The sequence below is a fragment of the Ceratotherium simum genome, chromosome 17, assembly GCF_057802395.1.
Source record: "Ceratotherium simum simum isolate JZ-2026a chromosome 17, ASM5780239v1, whole genome shotgun sequence".
NCBI classification, from domain to species: domain Eukaryota; kingdom Metazoa; phylum Chordata; class Mammalia; order Perissodactyla; family Rhinocerotidae; genus Ceratotherium; species Ceratotherium simum.
In genome coordinates, this window is record NC_141916.1 from 7,336,605 (window position 1) to 7,354,477 (window position 17,873).

The 17,873-nt window shown below is 42.8% G+C and overlaps 1 protein-coding gene across 2 annotated transcripts in view; it reads left to right on the forward strand.

The window, feature by feature from the left end:
* Positions 1 to 17,873, forward strand: part of PPM1H (protein phosphatase, Mg2+/Mn2+ dependent 1H) — a 247,660-nt gene that overhangs the window by 211,658 nt on the left and 18,129 nt on the right. For both annotated transcript variants that reach the window (XM_087442091.1, XM_004429361.3), the window contains exon 9: positions 9,508 to 9,659. In XM_087442091.1, coding sequence (XP_087298217.1) covers positions 9,508 to 9,659 — 152 coding nt within the window. The remainder of the gene's footprint in view (positions 1 to 9,507; positions 9,660 to 17,873) is intronic.

Below are 17,873 nucleotides of genomic sequence, written 5' to 3' on the forward strand. Positions count from 1 at the left end.
CAGTTGTGGCCTCTCATCTCCCCACCCCACAGAGGGAGGGTCTTCCTAGTGTTTACCTGCTGGAGGACAGGAGCAGAGGGAGCAGGTGCTGCTTATGGACAAGTAGGGACCAAAGAGGAAACTCCAGAGGGCTCAATGTTGCATGTGCCAGCCCACCAATCCTCTAGGGAGAGAGAGCCTGGAAGCGTTGTATCGCAATATAATATCTTGGTGCCTTTGTTGACTGCAAAGCAAACCACCCCAAAACTTAGAAGCTGAACAGATTCATTTATGACCTGTCACAGTTCTGTGGGCTGACTGGGCTCGGCTGGGCGGTTGTCCCTGGGAGTCTCTCGTGGGGTCACAGTTGGGTGTCAGTTGGGACGAGGGTCGTCTGAAGACTAGATGAGCTGGAAGTCCGCAGTGGCTCGCTCAAATGGCTGGCGGTTGATGTCGGCTATCAGCAGCGAGTTCAGCCGAGGCAGCTACGCGGACTCTCCACAGTGTTGCAGCTTTTCATAGCATGGCAGCTGGAAGCTGAAAGAAAACATCCCAGGCAGGAGCTACCGGGCTTTTTAAGACCTAGCCTCAGAAGTCCAAGAACATCACCTTTGCCACATTCTAGTGGTCAAAGAAATCACTCAGGCCAGTCCGTATTTGGGAAAAGGAGAATTGGAGTCCACCTCTTGATGGGAGGAGCAGCCTGCTTGTACAGGGAGGGAAGGAATTGATGGCAGCAGTGTTGAAGACTCTATGACAGCCTTCCTGTAGAAATGCCCTCCCTGCTGTGAAGTCTTGAGGGTTACAGTAATAATCATCTGTCTTTCCAGGGCAAACTAATATAAGGCAATGAGTTAGCTGTTTACTTAATTAAGAAAGGAAATCTAGTTAGCAGTGTAGAGGCAGATTTACAAAGAAGCTAATTAAACCTAAGTATCAGGACCCTTCACTCAGACCAGCCCTTATTGAATTCTGGTTGTTACTGGGAAATGTAGAAGTTCTAGATGAGGAGGAGAAGCATGGTTACAATCAGGAATCATTTCTTTGTATACATTTCTCAAAAGGACCTCAATTTCCAAGCTTCCAGTAATTTGTTGCAATTTCTTTTCTCATTCTTAATAAACATTCACATTAGTATCTAAGTTTGTTTTCATACTATTTCTGTATTCTTTTTCTTAGAGAGCTCCCAAAATTGTATAAACTTCAGGCTTCACAAACCATGGATCCCTCTGTACAAAGGGAAAATAATAAGTTCTATCTAAGCATACTTTGATAGTCTAGAGCAATTGTATTGGCAGTTTTCTTTTTTTTCCTGAGTTTTATTGAGATATAATTGACATATAACATTGTGTAAGTTTAAGGTGTACGTGGTGATTTGATACACTTATAAATTGCAAAATGATCACCACCATAGTTAGCTAGCATCTCTATCACGTCACATAATTACCATTTCTTTTTTGTGGTGAGAATATTTAAGATCTACTCTCTTAGCAACTTCACATATATAATACAGTATTAACTATAATCGCCATGCTGTACATTATATCTCCAGAACTTATCATCTTATGCCTGGAAGTTTGTACCCTTTGACCAACATCTCCCATTTCCCCCAACCCCCCGAGCCCCTGGTAACCACCATTCTACTCTGTTTCTATGAGTTCAGCTTTACTGGCAGTGTTCTCAATCTCCTCTCCAGTCCCACACATCTGTCTTCTCAGTTGGGGTGATGCAGTCTTGGGAGCTGTACACTCCCCTCTCGCCACCACCACCACTTTGAATATGTCTGGGGAGTGTACAGAAGCTGCTTTATTTGACTCTGGCACTATCTGACCTTACATAGGAGAGACTTCATGATTTAGCCTGTCCATCTGCATCTCTAACTCTTGAGTCTTGCTGTAAAAATCACTTGTATGCATCTTTGTGTTATTTATATGTGTTGTTCCCATTGGGCAGTGACTTGAGATTTGCTAACCAGCTAGTTGAATGAAACCGGAATTTGAAATTTACTTTGACACACACCAAAAAAACTAGTTTGGCGACTCTTAAAATTCATGGTCACACAAAAGGAGCCAACCTGTATGTTGAGTCAAACATTTCCTGTCATTGGAGATTGTTTCCCTTTGATCCCCTCCTGAAAAACAATAATTTCATTGGAATGTTTCAGTTAAACATGCAGCATATTTTTTGCATTAATTTACTGCATTAATGCATATAAGAATAGTTTGAGACGTTTGTTAAAAACTGCTAATCCCTGGAATCCATTTCCTGAAAATCTGAATCACTACGACTAGGGTGGGTCCTAGGAATTCTCACATTTTTAGACAGTCCTGAAGCAAGTGATCCAAACACTAATCTCTGAATAACGCTGCGTAACCCGTTCTTCACTGAGCTTCAGGAACTTCGGTCCTAAAGCGGTTTTGTGATACATCCCTGCTCTAGTCCTGGATCGCATGCTTCATTCTTAACGATGCGTGTGCCTCGATGCCAGGCTTGCAGGTTCGGGATACTCATCCTGTGCTTGAGGACACATCTGCTGAGACCTGGGCTGCCTGCTACCAGAGTAACTGCAATCAGTGGGGTTGACTTTGCCCCACAGCAGGTCTCCCACAGTTGACCAGGGGGAACTGTGTCTCCTCGCCTAAGGCAAGATACACAGTGACTTGCTCACTTGAGATCTCTGAGCTCCTGCTATTGTGAAGAGACCTGTGGAGTAGTAACACACTGTGCTTATTTTCAGTCCACAATGGCCACAAGTAGCAACTGCAAGAATAAAGAGTAGCAGTCATTTCATTATTTATACGTCAGGTGACCAGGACATTTTTGAGAGTCAAAGGGGGCACTATTAATCACTATGCTGGGAAAACAGCAAAGCCCTAAACTTTCTCAGGCAAACAGGGATGTGTGGTCACTCCGTGTGCCTCTCCTGCCTCCCAAATAGATTAACATGACTCAGTCCGTCCACACTGCACCCGCATCCTGTCACTCACAGGCTGGAGTTTCTTCTGACCCTTCTCTCTGTAAATGGGCATTTTAATGAACACAGACTTGTTTCTCATGTAATTAATGAGCTAGATTCAAGCCCCTTTGTTCACTGATTCATTCACTGAGCCTTCGATTCAGTGGTGGACCAGCCACTGGAAGCCCAGGGAAGGAGGAGATCGTGGGAGTGCCCAGCAGGTAAAGGAGATTCCTCCCTGTAGCTCACCTCCCAAGTTGTCAAGGCCCAGGTATTTGGTATGACTTCATACTACCTAATATTTTAACTGGTTTAGAAACTTTTTCAGCTATTAGATTGTATCCATCCTCCAAAGTCAGATGTTTATTTTGTCTGTAGTCTCCAAAGGAAAAAGCAAACCCTCAAGAATATCTGTGGTATATTTCAAGTATAAAATTATACCCACAGCCGAAACAACCAGCTCCTTTTGGGTAGTATGAACAGCCAGCATATTTGTAATACTCAAATGTCCCTTGATTCATTTACAGTCAAATGCTCTGAGATCGTGTGGTCAGTCACATCCAGGTCTAACTCATGCTATGATGAGAGAATCAGAGAGTGTTAAGGGCTGTAAGCATCCCCAGTGGCCACCTAGTCCTAACCTTTCCTTTCACAAAGGGAGACACTGGGGATCTGAGAAGTCATGCCTCATCCCTCACCAATTCCCAGCGGAAATCCAGGACTTTGGCCAAATCAAACTGTAAAGCCACTCAGGCACACCAGCCCTCTCTCACGTCCCCGGGCTTGGACCCCTGCATGACCCTCTACATATAAGGCAGTGATGTTCAGCTCCTCCTCCCTTACAGTCTCCATCTGCTGAATCATTACTTCTTCATTCGGTTTTCCCAGCAGGTGGTCAATAGACTTTGAAAATGGGAATGTACAAAGTGGTTTTGCCTGACTACTATGGGGCAGAGGTGCGGCTCACACCCAAGTCTCTGCCCCAAATTCAGTGTGTGTTTCATGACATCATGTAGGGTAGGTGGAATCACAACAGAGAATGTGGATGCAATCTTGTTGGCCTGCCAGAGTGCCAATATTGAATTCATCTACTTGGTTTACAGGACCACAAGGAAATATGCTGGAGTTTTATTTTCTTCTGGTACAAGGACCACACTCGAAGCTTTATAGGTTGAGCTTTGGGTGGGCCACCTGAAGTAGAGGACAAGGGTTTGTACTCGCCTCATTTTCCACCGCCTATTGGCGACCTTTACCTTGGGAACCACCTGGCTTCTCTACCAAGAACACCACTGAGAGTCCCGGTCACTGTTACTTTAAATGAGACTTGTGGAATTGAACCCCTGGTCCCTTGAGTCCACTCTTACTCATGTCCTTCTACCAACTAGCTTATTTTCAGGTGTGTGGCCTGAGATCAGTGCCCTAAAAAATAGCATGCAGTGCACTGGAATCGGTAATTCCCTTCCACACTCGCTCATCTGATCTTGGTAACAGCTTTGTGAGAGAAGCTGAACAGGTGTTATCATCTTTGTTTTTCTTGCATTTTTTCGAATTTTTAGCCGTGACTTTAGAGATGAGAAAATTGAGAGCTAGAGAAAATAAATGGCTTGTCTCAAGTCCCAAAGCTGGTGAGAAGCAGCGAGCTGAAGGTGAGGGCTTCTGATCACAACAGCGGGGCTCCCGTTCCTCCAGAAAGCCAGGCCTGAGCTGCAGGCCTGCATCGTCCTACGCTGAGTGCTTCAAGGGAAGAAAGGTTTGGAGAATTTGCTGAGCTGATAAAGATGTGAAAGCTGTGAGGGCGTCCTAGAGAAGCAGCTGAGCTTTGGCAAACGGAAGAATTAATGGATTCTTTTTAAAAGTATCTTCAGGAAGCTAGCATCAGCTTATAGTCGTATGAGCTCTCTTAGGCCACCGAAATTCCACAAGTAATAGAGCAAAGATGCGAACACGTATTAGACAGACGCTGAGACAGCAGCCTGCGGCCGAGCACTAAGTGGCAGTGCTATATAGAGTTGCTTGTCACAGGCTCCCATGTAAAATAGGTGCCCGGCGATGACATTAGGGACATCTCTGAGTGCTCTGCAGCCAAGTGCCCTGCGAGAGCCGTCAGCGCTTGGCTCATTCAGGGGCACATTAGCCAAGGCTCTTGCAAGCCTCAAGACCTGTTCCTGCTCCCTCCCTAACACTGAGTGGTCTTGTTTGTTAGCTGCTCCACTGCAGACAGGGGAAGAAAGGGAAAGAGTCTGCTACTTCTGTTAAACATCAGCGCATTACATTTTGGTGACACTTGGGAGTGTTGGAGTTAACAAGTTAAATCTATTGGGTCACCATGAGATTAGGGGTTCTTCAGAATGGATCTTCAGCATTGAATTTTTCTTCCTCTCTTCTTCCGCCATTTATTCTTTGTCTCAGCAAGTACATCCTGATGACCTATTGTGATTTATGCTATGAAAGATACTGCTAGGCCCACAGGAGAAAGGCAAAATGGGATCTCTGGCCTCCAGAAGTTGAATATGGGAGGGAAGATAAGATGACAAACTCACTGGGTGTTCTCTGTAAGCAGGACTGGGTGAGTTGCAACCAAGGAAATGCTGCCCTTAGTTATATACTGAGTGGTTGCCACATGCTCGACTCTATGCTCTGTGCTGGGACAGCTCAACCCTCACCCCGAGAGAAGCTTGTCACCTGTTACAAAGAGTGTTTTCAAGGTGAGGATCCTCCACCACTCGCATTGGAATTACCTGGCCCTTGTTTAAATAGGCTGGTGCCTGGGCTCAGACTACTCAATCAGAACTTTTAAGGGTGGACCCTTGAATCTTAATATATTTAATTAGCACCCCACGTGATTCTTAAACACCTTCAAGTTTGAGAAGAGCTAATCTTGTGGAAGAGACAGACAGTCAAACCCAGACTGGCACAAATAGGTAAATACTGTGTTTGTGGACGTGAAAGGATTGTAACTGCAGAGGACCAGGGGGTGGAAGGAAAGACGCTGCTCCTTGTTCTCCCTCTGGATTTCTTTGGCAGCAGAGGGTGGCATCGCTCCCCTCAGGGCTTCTTCTTCACCAGCAGTCTAACACTGTGTCCACACGCTCTTAATCCAGAGGAGGGACAGGTCCCCGAGGGAGGGAAAGGGAGGCACAAGACGGGACCTCACTTGGTCAGATCTCTGTTCAAACGGTGCCTTCCCAGAGAGGCCACCATAAACACATTGTCTCAAATGACTCTCGTCGTTCTCCTTGCCCTGCCTGATTTTTCTTCAGAGCACCTATCGTCTTCTGACACTGCAACTTATTTGTGTGTCTGCCTCATCTACTAGTGTAGGAGTTGTGAGGGACTTTGTCACCTTTGTTCACAGCTGGATCTTCAGTGCCTGGGAAAGTAGTGGGCACATCACAAGTGCTCAGGAAGCATGGAACGAAGGCTCTAGGAGGGCACAGAGATCCAGACAGGCCCCGTCTCTCAGCTGCTCACATTATATTGCTCTGAGAAACTGCAAGAGTCTCAGGGATTCCTGTGGCCTCTCTCTCCCTTTCTTGGCAGGTGGGAACACAAGAAGGAGCCACCAGGAGCCCTGACCGTGTTCTCCAGCTCCCCTCCAGACCGAGGCGTCTGTGCAGTACCCCTCTCCCCTCCCTGGCCCGCAGACTCGCCTCCTGATGTCTGAGTCCTGGAGACACAGAGCCCATTAATTTGATGTGAAGCTTCCCGGAACATTCAGCAGCTATTTAAGGAATTGAACAGGGAACTTTGGGGAGGCGAGTTGTGGTCTGATTGAGGAGGGCCCACAGCAGCTTCAGGGAGGGCAGGTCAGGTCTCCAGAGCCCGCTGGAATCCTTTGAAGCCCTTGCCGCTGGCGAGGACGAGCGTGCAGGAGGATGTCTTGCGCTGCGGTCCAATTTTTCTGAAAGCATTTTCACAAAATGTTCTGCATCACAGGTTAATGTACAAGACACGAGTTGTAAGTGGAAAGTTGGCAGAGTCCTTTGGAAATTGGCTAAAGGGCAGGAAATAAAGGGTAGCAGTAAAAACCTAAAAGGATGTTAATTGGGGAGTGCCTCAGGGAATAGGGTTGAGACCAGCTTTTTATTATTTACATAAAAAGTAGTTGGAGAAGGGTATTGAAAAGGATTTTCATGTTGGCTAATGAAACTGCATTAGAGCGCTGTGTGTGGAAATGTGAAGAGGGGAACTGGGGAAGGATTCAATTTATTGACAATTGGAGAGGAGCATTTTCTAACATGTTTCTGTTTATCAACCCACACCCATTCTGTTGGCCGATTTCCATTTGAGTAGTGGGCAGGACAATTTCAGGTTAAACAACGCAAATCTCCACTTGTTGGGGGCCAGCAGAAAGCACTTGAAGAGATTTTGGCACCCTATACGCGGGCTGGTCCTGAAATTAAATGGATGTTATCTTCAGATTAGAAACCTCTCTTTTAGAAGGAGCTGGAAGGCAGATGGAATTTCCTCTTTAGCTGCAAGAATGAATTTGGGCCACCGGACATTCACGTTTCCCTTTACTTAACATTTTCTATCCTGTGGAGCTCAAATGATCACAGAAACGTGTTGTAGATGTACCCCAGTAAGATGCTAGCAGTCTCTCTGAAGCCAAGTTAGTTTGTTACTCCCAGTAACAAACACAGTGAGCCAGGACTTGAAGTTGAGAGCCCAGGAGTGACATCCACACTCTCTCTAAAGCCTACCCTAGGGGATAGTCTATATAGGCATCTCAACACCACTGAGCCTTTGATTTCCTTGATACAGACCGGTAGGGATCCTCTATGACCATGGTGCTCATGTGGTCCATGGACCTGCAGCATCAGCGTCACGTGGCAGCAAGTTAGAAATGCTGGATTCGAATCTGCCTTTTAGCAGGATCCCTGGCTGATTCCTATGCACATTAACATTTGAGAAGCACTGCTCTAAGACACTCAGGAACCACAGAAAATAAAGCAAAGGGGATTTGGTTGTATCTGTAGAGTGAAAATTGGACCACATGAGTTCAGTGGCCTGAGAATAGAATTCTGGCATTTGGGACTTTCCGGTCTGCTGTAAGCTTAAGATCCCCCCTCTTGTTTTTTTCGATTTGGCCTCATAAGGCACAGTGCCTTCTCTAGAATGTAGACTGATCTTGAAGTGAACATGCCTTTTGAGAAAGTGTTAAAAGCCAGTCCATTATACCCCTGATGCTCCTCCCATGCACTGGGCCATTAGCTAATTGTGACCATCTAGTTCACAGGCCACAGAGGCCTGGCACCCGGAGGCTGCTTTTCATCTGAGCTCATTTCCCAAGGGCTCTGTGTGTAGGTATGGGGCATTTTGTTGTTTTCTGCTGCTGGGTGCAGGCTGTCAGTCCATAGGACCAGCCCTGTGGCAGGGCATCACTGGCCTGGGCAAACCTTTATAAAACATGGGACGCTTGGCTTTCAAAGATGTGGATTTGAACAGTCTGCAGGCCTCTTAGAATTGTATTCTCTCCAGATCTGAGATGACATAATGATGACTGTGTGTGATGGGGCCCACAGCTGCTTACACTGCATCCTCCTTCCTCCCCGCCCCCTCTCCCCTGGCCTACAGCTCTCATTCAGTCTTGCTGTTAGAAAATAGGATTGAGTCATGAGGGGTGTTGAAGGAGCTAGAAGATTGATGACATTGACCTGCCTTTGTCCTCTGCTCAGGAGGTGGTGGAGGCAGGGGCTGGTGCTGCCAACTTAGTAGAGAATAGCAATGAAATCCCCACTCTTCCTCTCTCCATCCTGCCAAAGGTGGGTGAACAGAGAGTGGTGGCCTAACCCAAATAAGGCTTGATTTTTATTCTTATTAGCTTTGCCAAGGTTGCTCTGTTCTTTTCAAAGAGTTTAGGTGATGTTGAAATATCCAAGTCATTCCAGGTACTAGGGATGAGGAAAGACTTAAAGTTTGCCAAGACACACTTTGGAGAGTCAGACTTAGTATGTATCCTTTGTAATTTAGGCTAGATCGAGGCTCCTCAAACCTGAGTATAGCATCAGAGCCCCATCCTTATGTGAGATGAGTCTGGCCCCTTGGGCCTTAAATGGGTAAGCCAAAAGCTAACTCTTGTGAGTGCATTAAACAAAGTGTGTCTCCTTAGTCCTAGACAAATACATGTAGAGCAACTGCTGAGGATCTTAGCCTGGCCTTGTCTCCCCCACAGACTGAGAGCTCAGAAACAGAGAAATCTATTCATCTTCATACTCAGAGCACCTGGCACAGAGCAAGCCCTTAATAAATGTTTGTGGAATGGATGTGCAAAGCAAGGAAGGAATCAAGCCTCTGGCGGCTCTTCCTTCTGGCTAGCACAGTATTTATTGTAAGTCATTGTTCCTGCGTCATCTCAGGCATTACATTTTCAATTAATTTCTTCCTTGTCAACTGCTAAACCCACCTTCTGGGCCCCATGTGTCTGTACAGCAAGTCTCCAAAGGAGGCCACCTCTGAGCACAAAGCTTGCTAGGCTAGGCAGGAAAAGGGAAGGGAGATCAGAAGCCAGTTTGTTAGAGGGAATAATATGCTCCCAGCTTCTTAAGCAGGAGTATTCCTGTTCTTTTCAGGTAAGAGTCTACGATCTCTCCACATATGAGCATGGAGCCGACGACGTGCTGATCCTGGCCACAGATGGACTCTGGGACGTCTTATCAAATGAAGAAGTGGCGGAAGCACTCACTCAGTTTCTTCCTAACTGTGATCCAGATGACCCTCACAGGTCTGTGCATTTCTGTGATTGTAGGGTTGTTCCTCAAGCAGTCTCTCACGATGTCACTGAAATAAATAATAATCGTGCAGTTTTCATCATTCAAGATTTATAGCAGAGCTGAGAGGGGTGGTTAGGAACCAAACTGCAGAAGGGACTACATTTCTTAGTAGAGGTATTTTCACAGTCAAATAGAAATCCTCCTTAAATTGAACCTAGATGCAAGTGGTAAAGAATTTGATTTGTAAGATATTTCAGCAGCATATCTTTCTCATATTTTTCCTTTCTATCTTCCAAAGTGGGAATAATCCAATTTGTGATTCTCTTGATGAGAGTTATAGCAAATGCTCCCAGCATTGATTTTAATCCATTGGTAAGTTGTTTCCTTTGAGAAACATTGAGAAAGGAGAGAAACATTACAATAGGTATTCCTTTATACCGTATTGGCATGTAAATATCCTAAACAACCCTGAGTGACTCTCAGAAATAAAGAGAAATCCCCTCTGGAGAAAGGCCACTTTCACTTAGAACACAAGGAAACCATTACCATGAGTAAAAGCCAGCAGAAACAACAGAGAGCAGAGTCGGACCTGTAGATAACCTCATTCTTGAATTTTTCAGTCAAAAGTATAAATAAATATTTTAACATGTTTCAGAAATGTTTTTAAAAGTATTGAAAATATGACCAAGGACAAGAGACTATAAAAATGGCTGCATAGATTTTGAAAATAAGCAAATGGAACTTCTAGAGATGAAAAACATAAAAATAGGAATTAAAAATTCAATAGATTAAACAGATTAGAGACCATTGAAGAGAACACTGGTGAACTGGAAAATTGATCTGAATAATCCAGAATATGGCTCAAAGAGACAAAAAGTAGAGAAAATGTAAAATGAGATTAAGAAACTAGGAGGATGACCTAAGGTGCTCTAAATAGAATTTCAAAAGGAAATACTGTAAAGGTGAGAAGGAAAAGAAAAAGTTCCAGAATTGTTGAATGGTAGTAAACCTAAGAACCAGAAAGCCCAATAAATCTCAAGCAGAAGAAATAAAAAGAAAATTACAAGTAGGTATTTAATGACGAAACAGAACTTTAAACAAACAAAAAAATATATTAAAAGCAGCCAGAAAGAAAAACAAAACAGATAAATAAGAGCTTTTAGAATGACAGCTGACTTTTTAAGAACACATTAGGATCCAGAAGATAGTGGAATTATATCTTCAGTTGGCTAAGAATTGAATAACTGTCAATTTTTAGAATTTTTATATGTAGTAAAAATATCAATAAAAAAGATGAAGTAAAGACATTTTAAGGAAAGTAAAAACAGGAATTTTACTGCCAACCAACCTCCAAATTCTAAAAGATGTACTCAGATAAGAAAAGGAAATGATCCCAGATGGAAGATCTAAGAAGTAAGATGGATTATTAAGCTAAGATATTAGTAAGTATGTAGGTATACTTAAACATACAGTGACTGTATAAAACAGTAAAAAGGATGTCTAATGTGTGGTATTAAAAACAATAGAATTAAAATGCTGAATAAAAATAGCATTATAAATTAGCAAGGAGGGATAGTAATCAGCTAATGTATGCTATGGTTCCATTTGAAAAGAGGCTGTGTTTAACTTTGGACTTTAAGTAAATGTATTTAAATAGCTAAGAAAACTACTAAAAGAATAGAAAGTATAACTTGCAAACTTTCTCGAGAGAGAGAAAGAAAAAACCCACATAGAATTAAAAACCAAACTTCTAAACAACTTACTAATAAAAAAAATAATAAAAGTTAGAAATTACTGGGCCGGCCCCGTGGCTTAGCGGTTAAGTGCGTGCGCTCCGCTGCCGGCGGCCCGGGTTCGGATCCCGGGTGCGCACCAAGGCACCACTCCTCCAGCCATGCTGAGGCCGCGTCCCACATACAGCAACTAGAAGGATGTGCAGCTGTGACAGACAACTATGTACTGGGGCTTTGGGGGAAAAATAAATAAATAAAATCTTTAAAAAAAAAAAAAAAAAAAAGAAATTACTTGGGCCTGAATAATAAAAGGAATACTATATATCAAAACTTTAGGGCCGGCTCCGTGGCTTAGCGGTTGGGTGCGCGCGCTCTGATGCTGGCGGCCTGGGTTCGGATCCCGGGAGCGCCCCGAGGCGCCACTTCTCCGTCCAACGTGGGGCCGAGTCCCACATACAGCAACTAAAGGGATGTGAACCTATGACATGCAACTGTCTGCTGGGGCTTTGGGGGGAAAAAAACTGAATAAATAAAATCTTTAAAAAAAATAAAAAAATAAAAAAATAAAAAAAAATAAAAAAAAAAACTTTAAAGGCTGAATTTGGAGGCTTTTTTCCCCTAATTTAATGAGTCATGCATAGATGAGGACTCCACTCACCCCTGACCTGCCAGAAGTGACTACATCCCCTCCATGTCATACGGTAACTTTTTCCAAAGCCCTCCTCTGTATCACAAGAACTCCTACCCACAAGCTCCAGACTCCTGACGACAGAACAAAAAAAGAGACCCTTAACAATAGAGAAAGATGTTTCTCAGAGTAGGACCCCAGGGGCTGACCTGTGTTACTGGGCTATTTCTGTCTCTATTATCCACATAAACATGTAGAAAAGAATTGCTGTAACTTCAGGGATCTGAGAGGGCAACAAGTAGAGCTGTCTTCTTGTGGACTGTGTGTTCCTTTGCTCTGTGCAGGCTATTAAACAACTGTCCTAAGTTAAAAATTTAGGTCTGCAGTCCTTACTTCAACAACAGCATCTGATTTAAGAAGAGAAAGCAGCGTAATAAACCCAGGAGAAGTAATGGAAGGAAGAATTAAATATAACGAAATAGACAACAAATATACAATAAAAGTAAATGACAAAATTTGGTTCTTTAAAACAACTAACACATTAGGGAAATCCAAATCAAAACCACAATGAGATACCACCTCACACCCATGAGAATGCCTAGTTAAAAACACACATGCACATGGAAAATTACAGGTGTTGGTGAAGATGTGGAGAAATTGGAACCCTTGTGCATTGCTGCTGAGAGTGTAAAATGATACAGCTGTGGAAAATAGTGTGGTGGTTCCCAAAAAAATTAAACGTAGGATTACCATATGATCCAGAAATTCCATTTCTGGAATGGAATTGAATTGAATGGAACCCAAAAGAGGTGAAAGCAGGGACTCAAACAGATATTTGTACACCCATGTTCATAGCAGCATTATTCACAATAGCAAAAAGGTAGAAGCAACCCAAGCACCCATCGATAAATGAATGGATAAACAAAATATGCTATATACATACAATGGACTATTAATGAGACTTAAAAAGGAATGAAATTCTCACACATGCTACAAAATGGGTGGCCCTTGAAGACATTATGCTAAGTGAAATCAGCCAGTTACAGAAGGACCAATATTGTATGATTCCATTTATATGAGATACTTAGAGTAGTAGACAAAGTCATAGAGACAGAACGTAAAATGGTGGTGGCCAGGGGCTCATGGTAGGAGGATGGGGAGTTAGAGTTTAATGGGTACAGCATTTCAGTTTGGAAAGATGAAAAGTTCTGGAGATGAATGTTGGTGATGGTTGCACAACAATGGCAATTGCTTCTTGCACAAACAATTTGTGAATGTACTTAATGCCAGAGAACTATATTAATTGTAAATAAAATGTCAAATTTTGTATATTTTACCACAATAAAAAGTAATTTCTCAAAAAAAACCAAATAAAAAACACTAACAGGGGGCCTGCCTAGTGGTTACGTTCAGCATGCTCTGCTTTGGCGGCCCAGGTTTGGTTCCCGGGCGCAGACCTACACCACTTGTCAGTGGCCATGCTGTGGTGGTGACCCATATACAAAATAGAGGAAGATTGGCACGGATGTTAGTTCAGGGTGAATCTTCCTCAGCCAAAAAAAACAAAACTAACGATGTAGATAAATTTTCCATAAGACTAATCAAAAAAAGAGGGAGAAGACAAATAAACAATATTAGGAATAAAAAACAGTAATGACTCTGATGCAGCAGCAATTAAATATAAAAGGATATTATGAATATATACATATTCGTTAATAGGAATATTGTAAAGATAATGATTCTCCCTAAATTAGTCTATAAAGTCAGTACACTTATAACCAAAACACCAATAGAATTTTCATGGAACTTCATAAGCTGATTTTAAGATGTATATGGAAGAACAAATTGCCAAGAAATGTTTGTGACATTTCTGTATGGGTCTTAACCCTTCTCAATATTCAGACAAAATCAGAATAATTAAGAGTGTAGAAAAATAAAAATTGGATCATTCTCTTACACCACACACTAAAACCAAGTCCAGGTAAATTAAGACTTAACATGTGGGGGCCGGCCCCGTGGCTTAGTGGTTAAGTGCGTGCGCTCCGCTACTGGCGGCCCAGGTTCAGATCCCAGGCCCAGGTTCAGATCCCAGGCGCATACGAACGCACCGCTTCTCTGGCCATGCTGAAGCCACGTCCCACATACAGCAACTAGAAGGCTGTGCAACTATGACATACAACTATCTATTGGGGCTTTGGGGGGGGAAAAAAAAGGAGGAGAATTGGCAATAGATGTTAGCTCAGAGCTGGTCTTCCTCAGCAAAAAGAGGAGGATTAGCATGGATGTTAGCTCAGGGCTGATCTTCCTCACAAAAAATAAATAAATAAATAAATAAATAAATAAATAAATAAATAAATAAATAAATAAATAAATAAATAAATAAATAAATAAAACTGTTTAAAGACTTCACATGTGAAAGTCAAAATAAATAACTTTTACACAGTGGCACAGGAAACTATCTTCATGATCTTACTCTAGGGAAGAATTTCTTCAATAAGACACAGAAAGCGCAAACAAGATTGATAACCTTGACTACATTAAAATGACCAACTTTGTTTCTTCAAAAGACAACATATGCAGTGTGAAAGCAGTCATAGACAATATGTAAACAAGTGTGGCTGTGTTCTAATAAAACTTTATTTACAAAAACAGGCAGTAGGTCACAGTTTGCCAACCCCTGATCTAAATTTTACCATTGTGGCTATGTTATACGAAATGGACAAATGAAAAAATTTTAAGGGGAAAAAAAGAAGACAACATAAAGAGTAAAATGACAAACCAAGAACTGGGAGAAGATCTTTGCAACTTGCAAAAGTGAAAAGGGATTGATATCCATAAAATATAATGAGCTCTCACAGATTAATTTAAAAAACACAAAGAACCCAATAGAAAAATGAGCAAGAACCAAATAGTCATCACACAGAGGAAATTTAATGGCCAATAAATATCTGAAAAAACACTCAACCTCAGTAGTCAGAGAAGACTGAAGACAGCTTGGCGTGCCTGGTCAAGTTGAGCATACGCATATCCTATAACATGGAGGGTCTCCTCCTAGATCTACACCCGGAGCAGTGGTTCTGAAAGTGTGGTCTTTGGGACCTGTGACATCAGCATCATCTGAGAACTTGTTAGAAATGCAAATCCTCAGGCCCCACCCCAAATCTATCAATAGGACTCCAATGGGAGGACCCAGCAATCTGCGTTTTAACAACTCATCCAGGTGATTCTGAGGCTGCTAAAATTTGACTTACGCAAAAAAAAATCCAAAGAATTTTTTTATCACAAAAACTGGAAGCAACGTACATGTCCAATCATAGGATGAATAAACAAAGAATAGAATACAGCTCAAAAAGGAATGAACCAAAGATGTGCTCATTAATAGGGAAGAATCTCAAAACCATAATGTTTAGTTTAATAAGCAAGTCATAGAAGAATATGCATATTATGATTCTATTTACATGAAATAGAAGACTGACAATATATTATTTAGGGATATAGATATTAAAACTATAACAAAAAGCAGGATAACCCAAAATTCAGGATAAAGGTTACCTTGGGAGGACAGGTGGCAGAGAAATATGTGCTGGACGAGGGGCCACAGTGAGCTTCTGAGAGACTTACTGGTATGCTCTGTTCCTTTAGCTAGGTGGCAGGTACGTGACTGTGCATGTTATTTTTAAACTGTGTATATGTTATATACAATCATTTGTATGTAAATTATGAGAGGCAGTGTAGCCTGGTGGTTAATAGTATGGAATCTAGGCTGACTGCCTGAGCTCAAATCCTAGTTCTGCCCCTTTGAGATTTGCGACCTTGGGGAAAGTTTCTTAACCCTTCAGTGCCTGAGATTCCTCATCTGTAAAATGGGGGTTCCAGTACTAACCTTATACATACAGAGAGAGTGAAGTGCCTGATATATAGTGAGCCCTACTGGGTGTTTATTGTTGTTATTGTATGTTTGTTGCATTTTTTGTATGTTTTATATATTTTACAACAACGAAAAAATTTCTTCAGAAAAAAGTGACGCTAAACTGTCTCTTTCTGGAATTGTTTGGTATAATTTTGCTCAGGTGCAAAGGAACTGATGGTACTGTACTTAAAGATTTTTTTATTTGAATTTGAATGTATTTTTCTTCTGTTTTTAGTTTTAATCTGTGTTATGTATCCTCCTTGTTAGCAACGTTCTCATGTTGATTTTCTCTGCTGTGGTCATTTTTCTAAAGCTCTGCAAAGCCAGCTGACAGGTATGAGGGAAAAGGCACGCCACACTTTTTTTTAATCTCTCCAAGCTGGCCTGGTCTTGCTCACTAGCCCGTCCCTCTCCATGGTGACAAATCTGCTCTCTGGGGAGTGGTAACCTCTGGGTAGTGCTATCGCTGGGCAGGCGCATGCCAGGTCAGAGCGGGCTCACGGGTTCCTGAGAACTGCTGCCTACAGAGGCAGGGCTTACAGCGATGTCCGTGGAGCAGACAGGGCAGGAAAGACAAAGGTTTTCAGTTTGCCCTTCAGGGAAGATGGCAAATCAAAGCCTGCAGAAGAATCCTGTATCAGATCAGCGAATGAGTGAAAGGAAAGAGAGAGAATATCTGGCTGGAGATCAGAAAAATTCTGGCTGGTCCTTGAGATCTGAAGACCGTCAGAACTTAGAGGCGAAGATTTTCTTCTTTGCCACATAACTCCCATTCAGATTCATTCATTTGGGAAATATTATTAAGAATCTGTTTTATGAGCCATGGCCTGCTGGACACTGGGGAAAAAACTGTGAAGAAAATGGACCTGGTCCCTGCCCTCTTGGAGTTCAAAGTCTAGAGGGGGTTACAGAGGAAGCATAAGAAGTTGCACCATGAGTCATTGAATCGAGGAGCCTAACCCAGAGCAAGTGGTGTTGAGAAAGCTTCCCACAGGAAGGGGTGTCCACACTACACCTGAAGAAGTGAGTATGCGTGAGCCAGGATTGTAGGGGTGAGGTGGACTTGGGGAAGGAGAACGTGGAGCATTCAAAGAACTCAGTGGTCAATATGGCTGACTGGGCTGGGTGTGGGGTCGTGTCGACGGATGAGGTGTGAGAGGCAAACGAGTAGGATCCTGTCGGACCTTATGCTCTCACAGGGTTAATGAATGTGAAATTAGTTGTAAGAAAGGAAGTTTGTGACAATGATATGGAATTTGTGTAATTCATTCATTCTGATCCATAGTCAGAAAACATTCTGTACAATCTGATGGTGAAAACATGAGATGTGGATTGTTTCTCTGCCCTTTTGTGCTCCTTAGTAATATAAACCATATTGGGAAAGCGCAGAAACTTAATTTATTTCAAACTCGTGACTTAGGAATTATGTAAAATGATGTTCTCTTTCACGTGTGTGACATATTTGCACATACCTCTGTGTGATTTGGAAGGAGGGCACACACTCATGCCCCAGCTTAGTGTGTCTCCTCGAGGGGCCCATGGACAGAGAGCTCAGTCCTAAAAGTGGAGGCAGGGGGTTGCCTGCTGGTGCCCTCCCAACCGGGAGCCGTTCCGATCTTGTCATGCAAAATAGAAATATGAGTGGAAGTCATCCTGGTAAATTTTTTAAAAAAAAACATAATTTCCGTGATGAAGAAAGACCCACAATAATTTCAGAGGCTCTATGAGCCCTTCCTCAGCCAGAAGGATTCATTTTTCCCCAAATGTAGCCCAGGACACAGGTTTGCCTACTTAATCATGGGGGCGGGGAGAGTGGAGGGTTCCTGGATCCAGGCCTGAGGAGGCGGACCAAATGAGTTCAGCCCGTTGTTTGATGGAGAATGGGAAAGGAAAGCCCAGAGGTGGGCAGCCTGGGAGAGGGAGGGCAAGCGATAAGAACAGATGTTTCTTCATT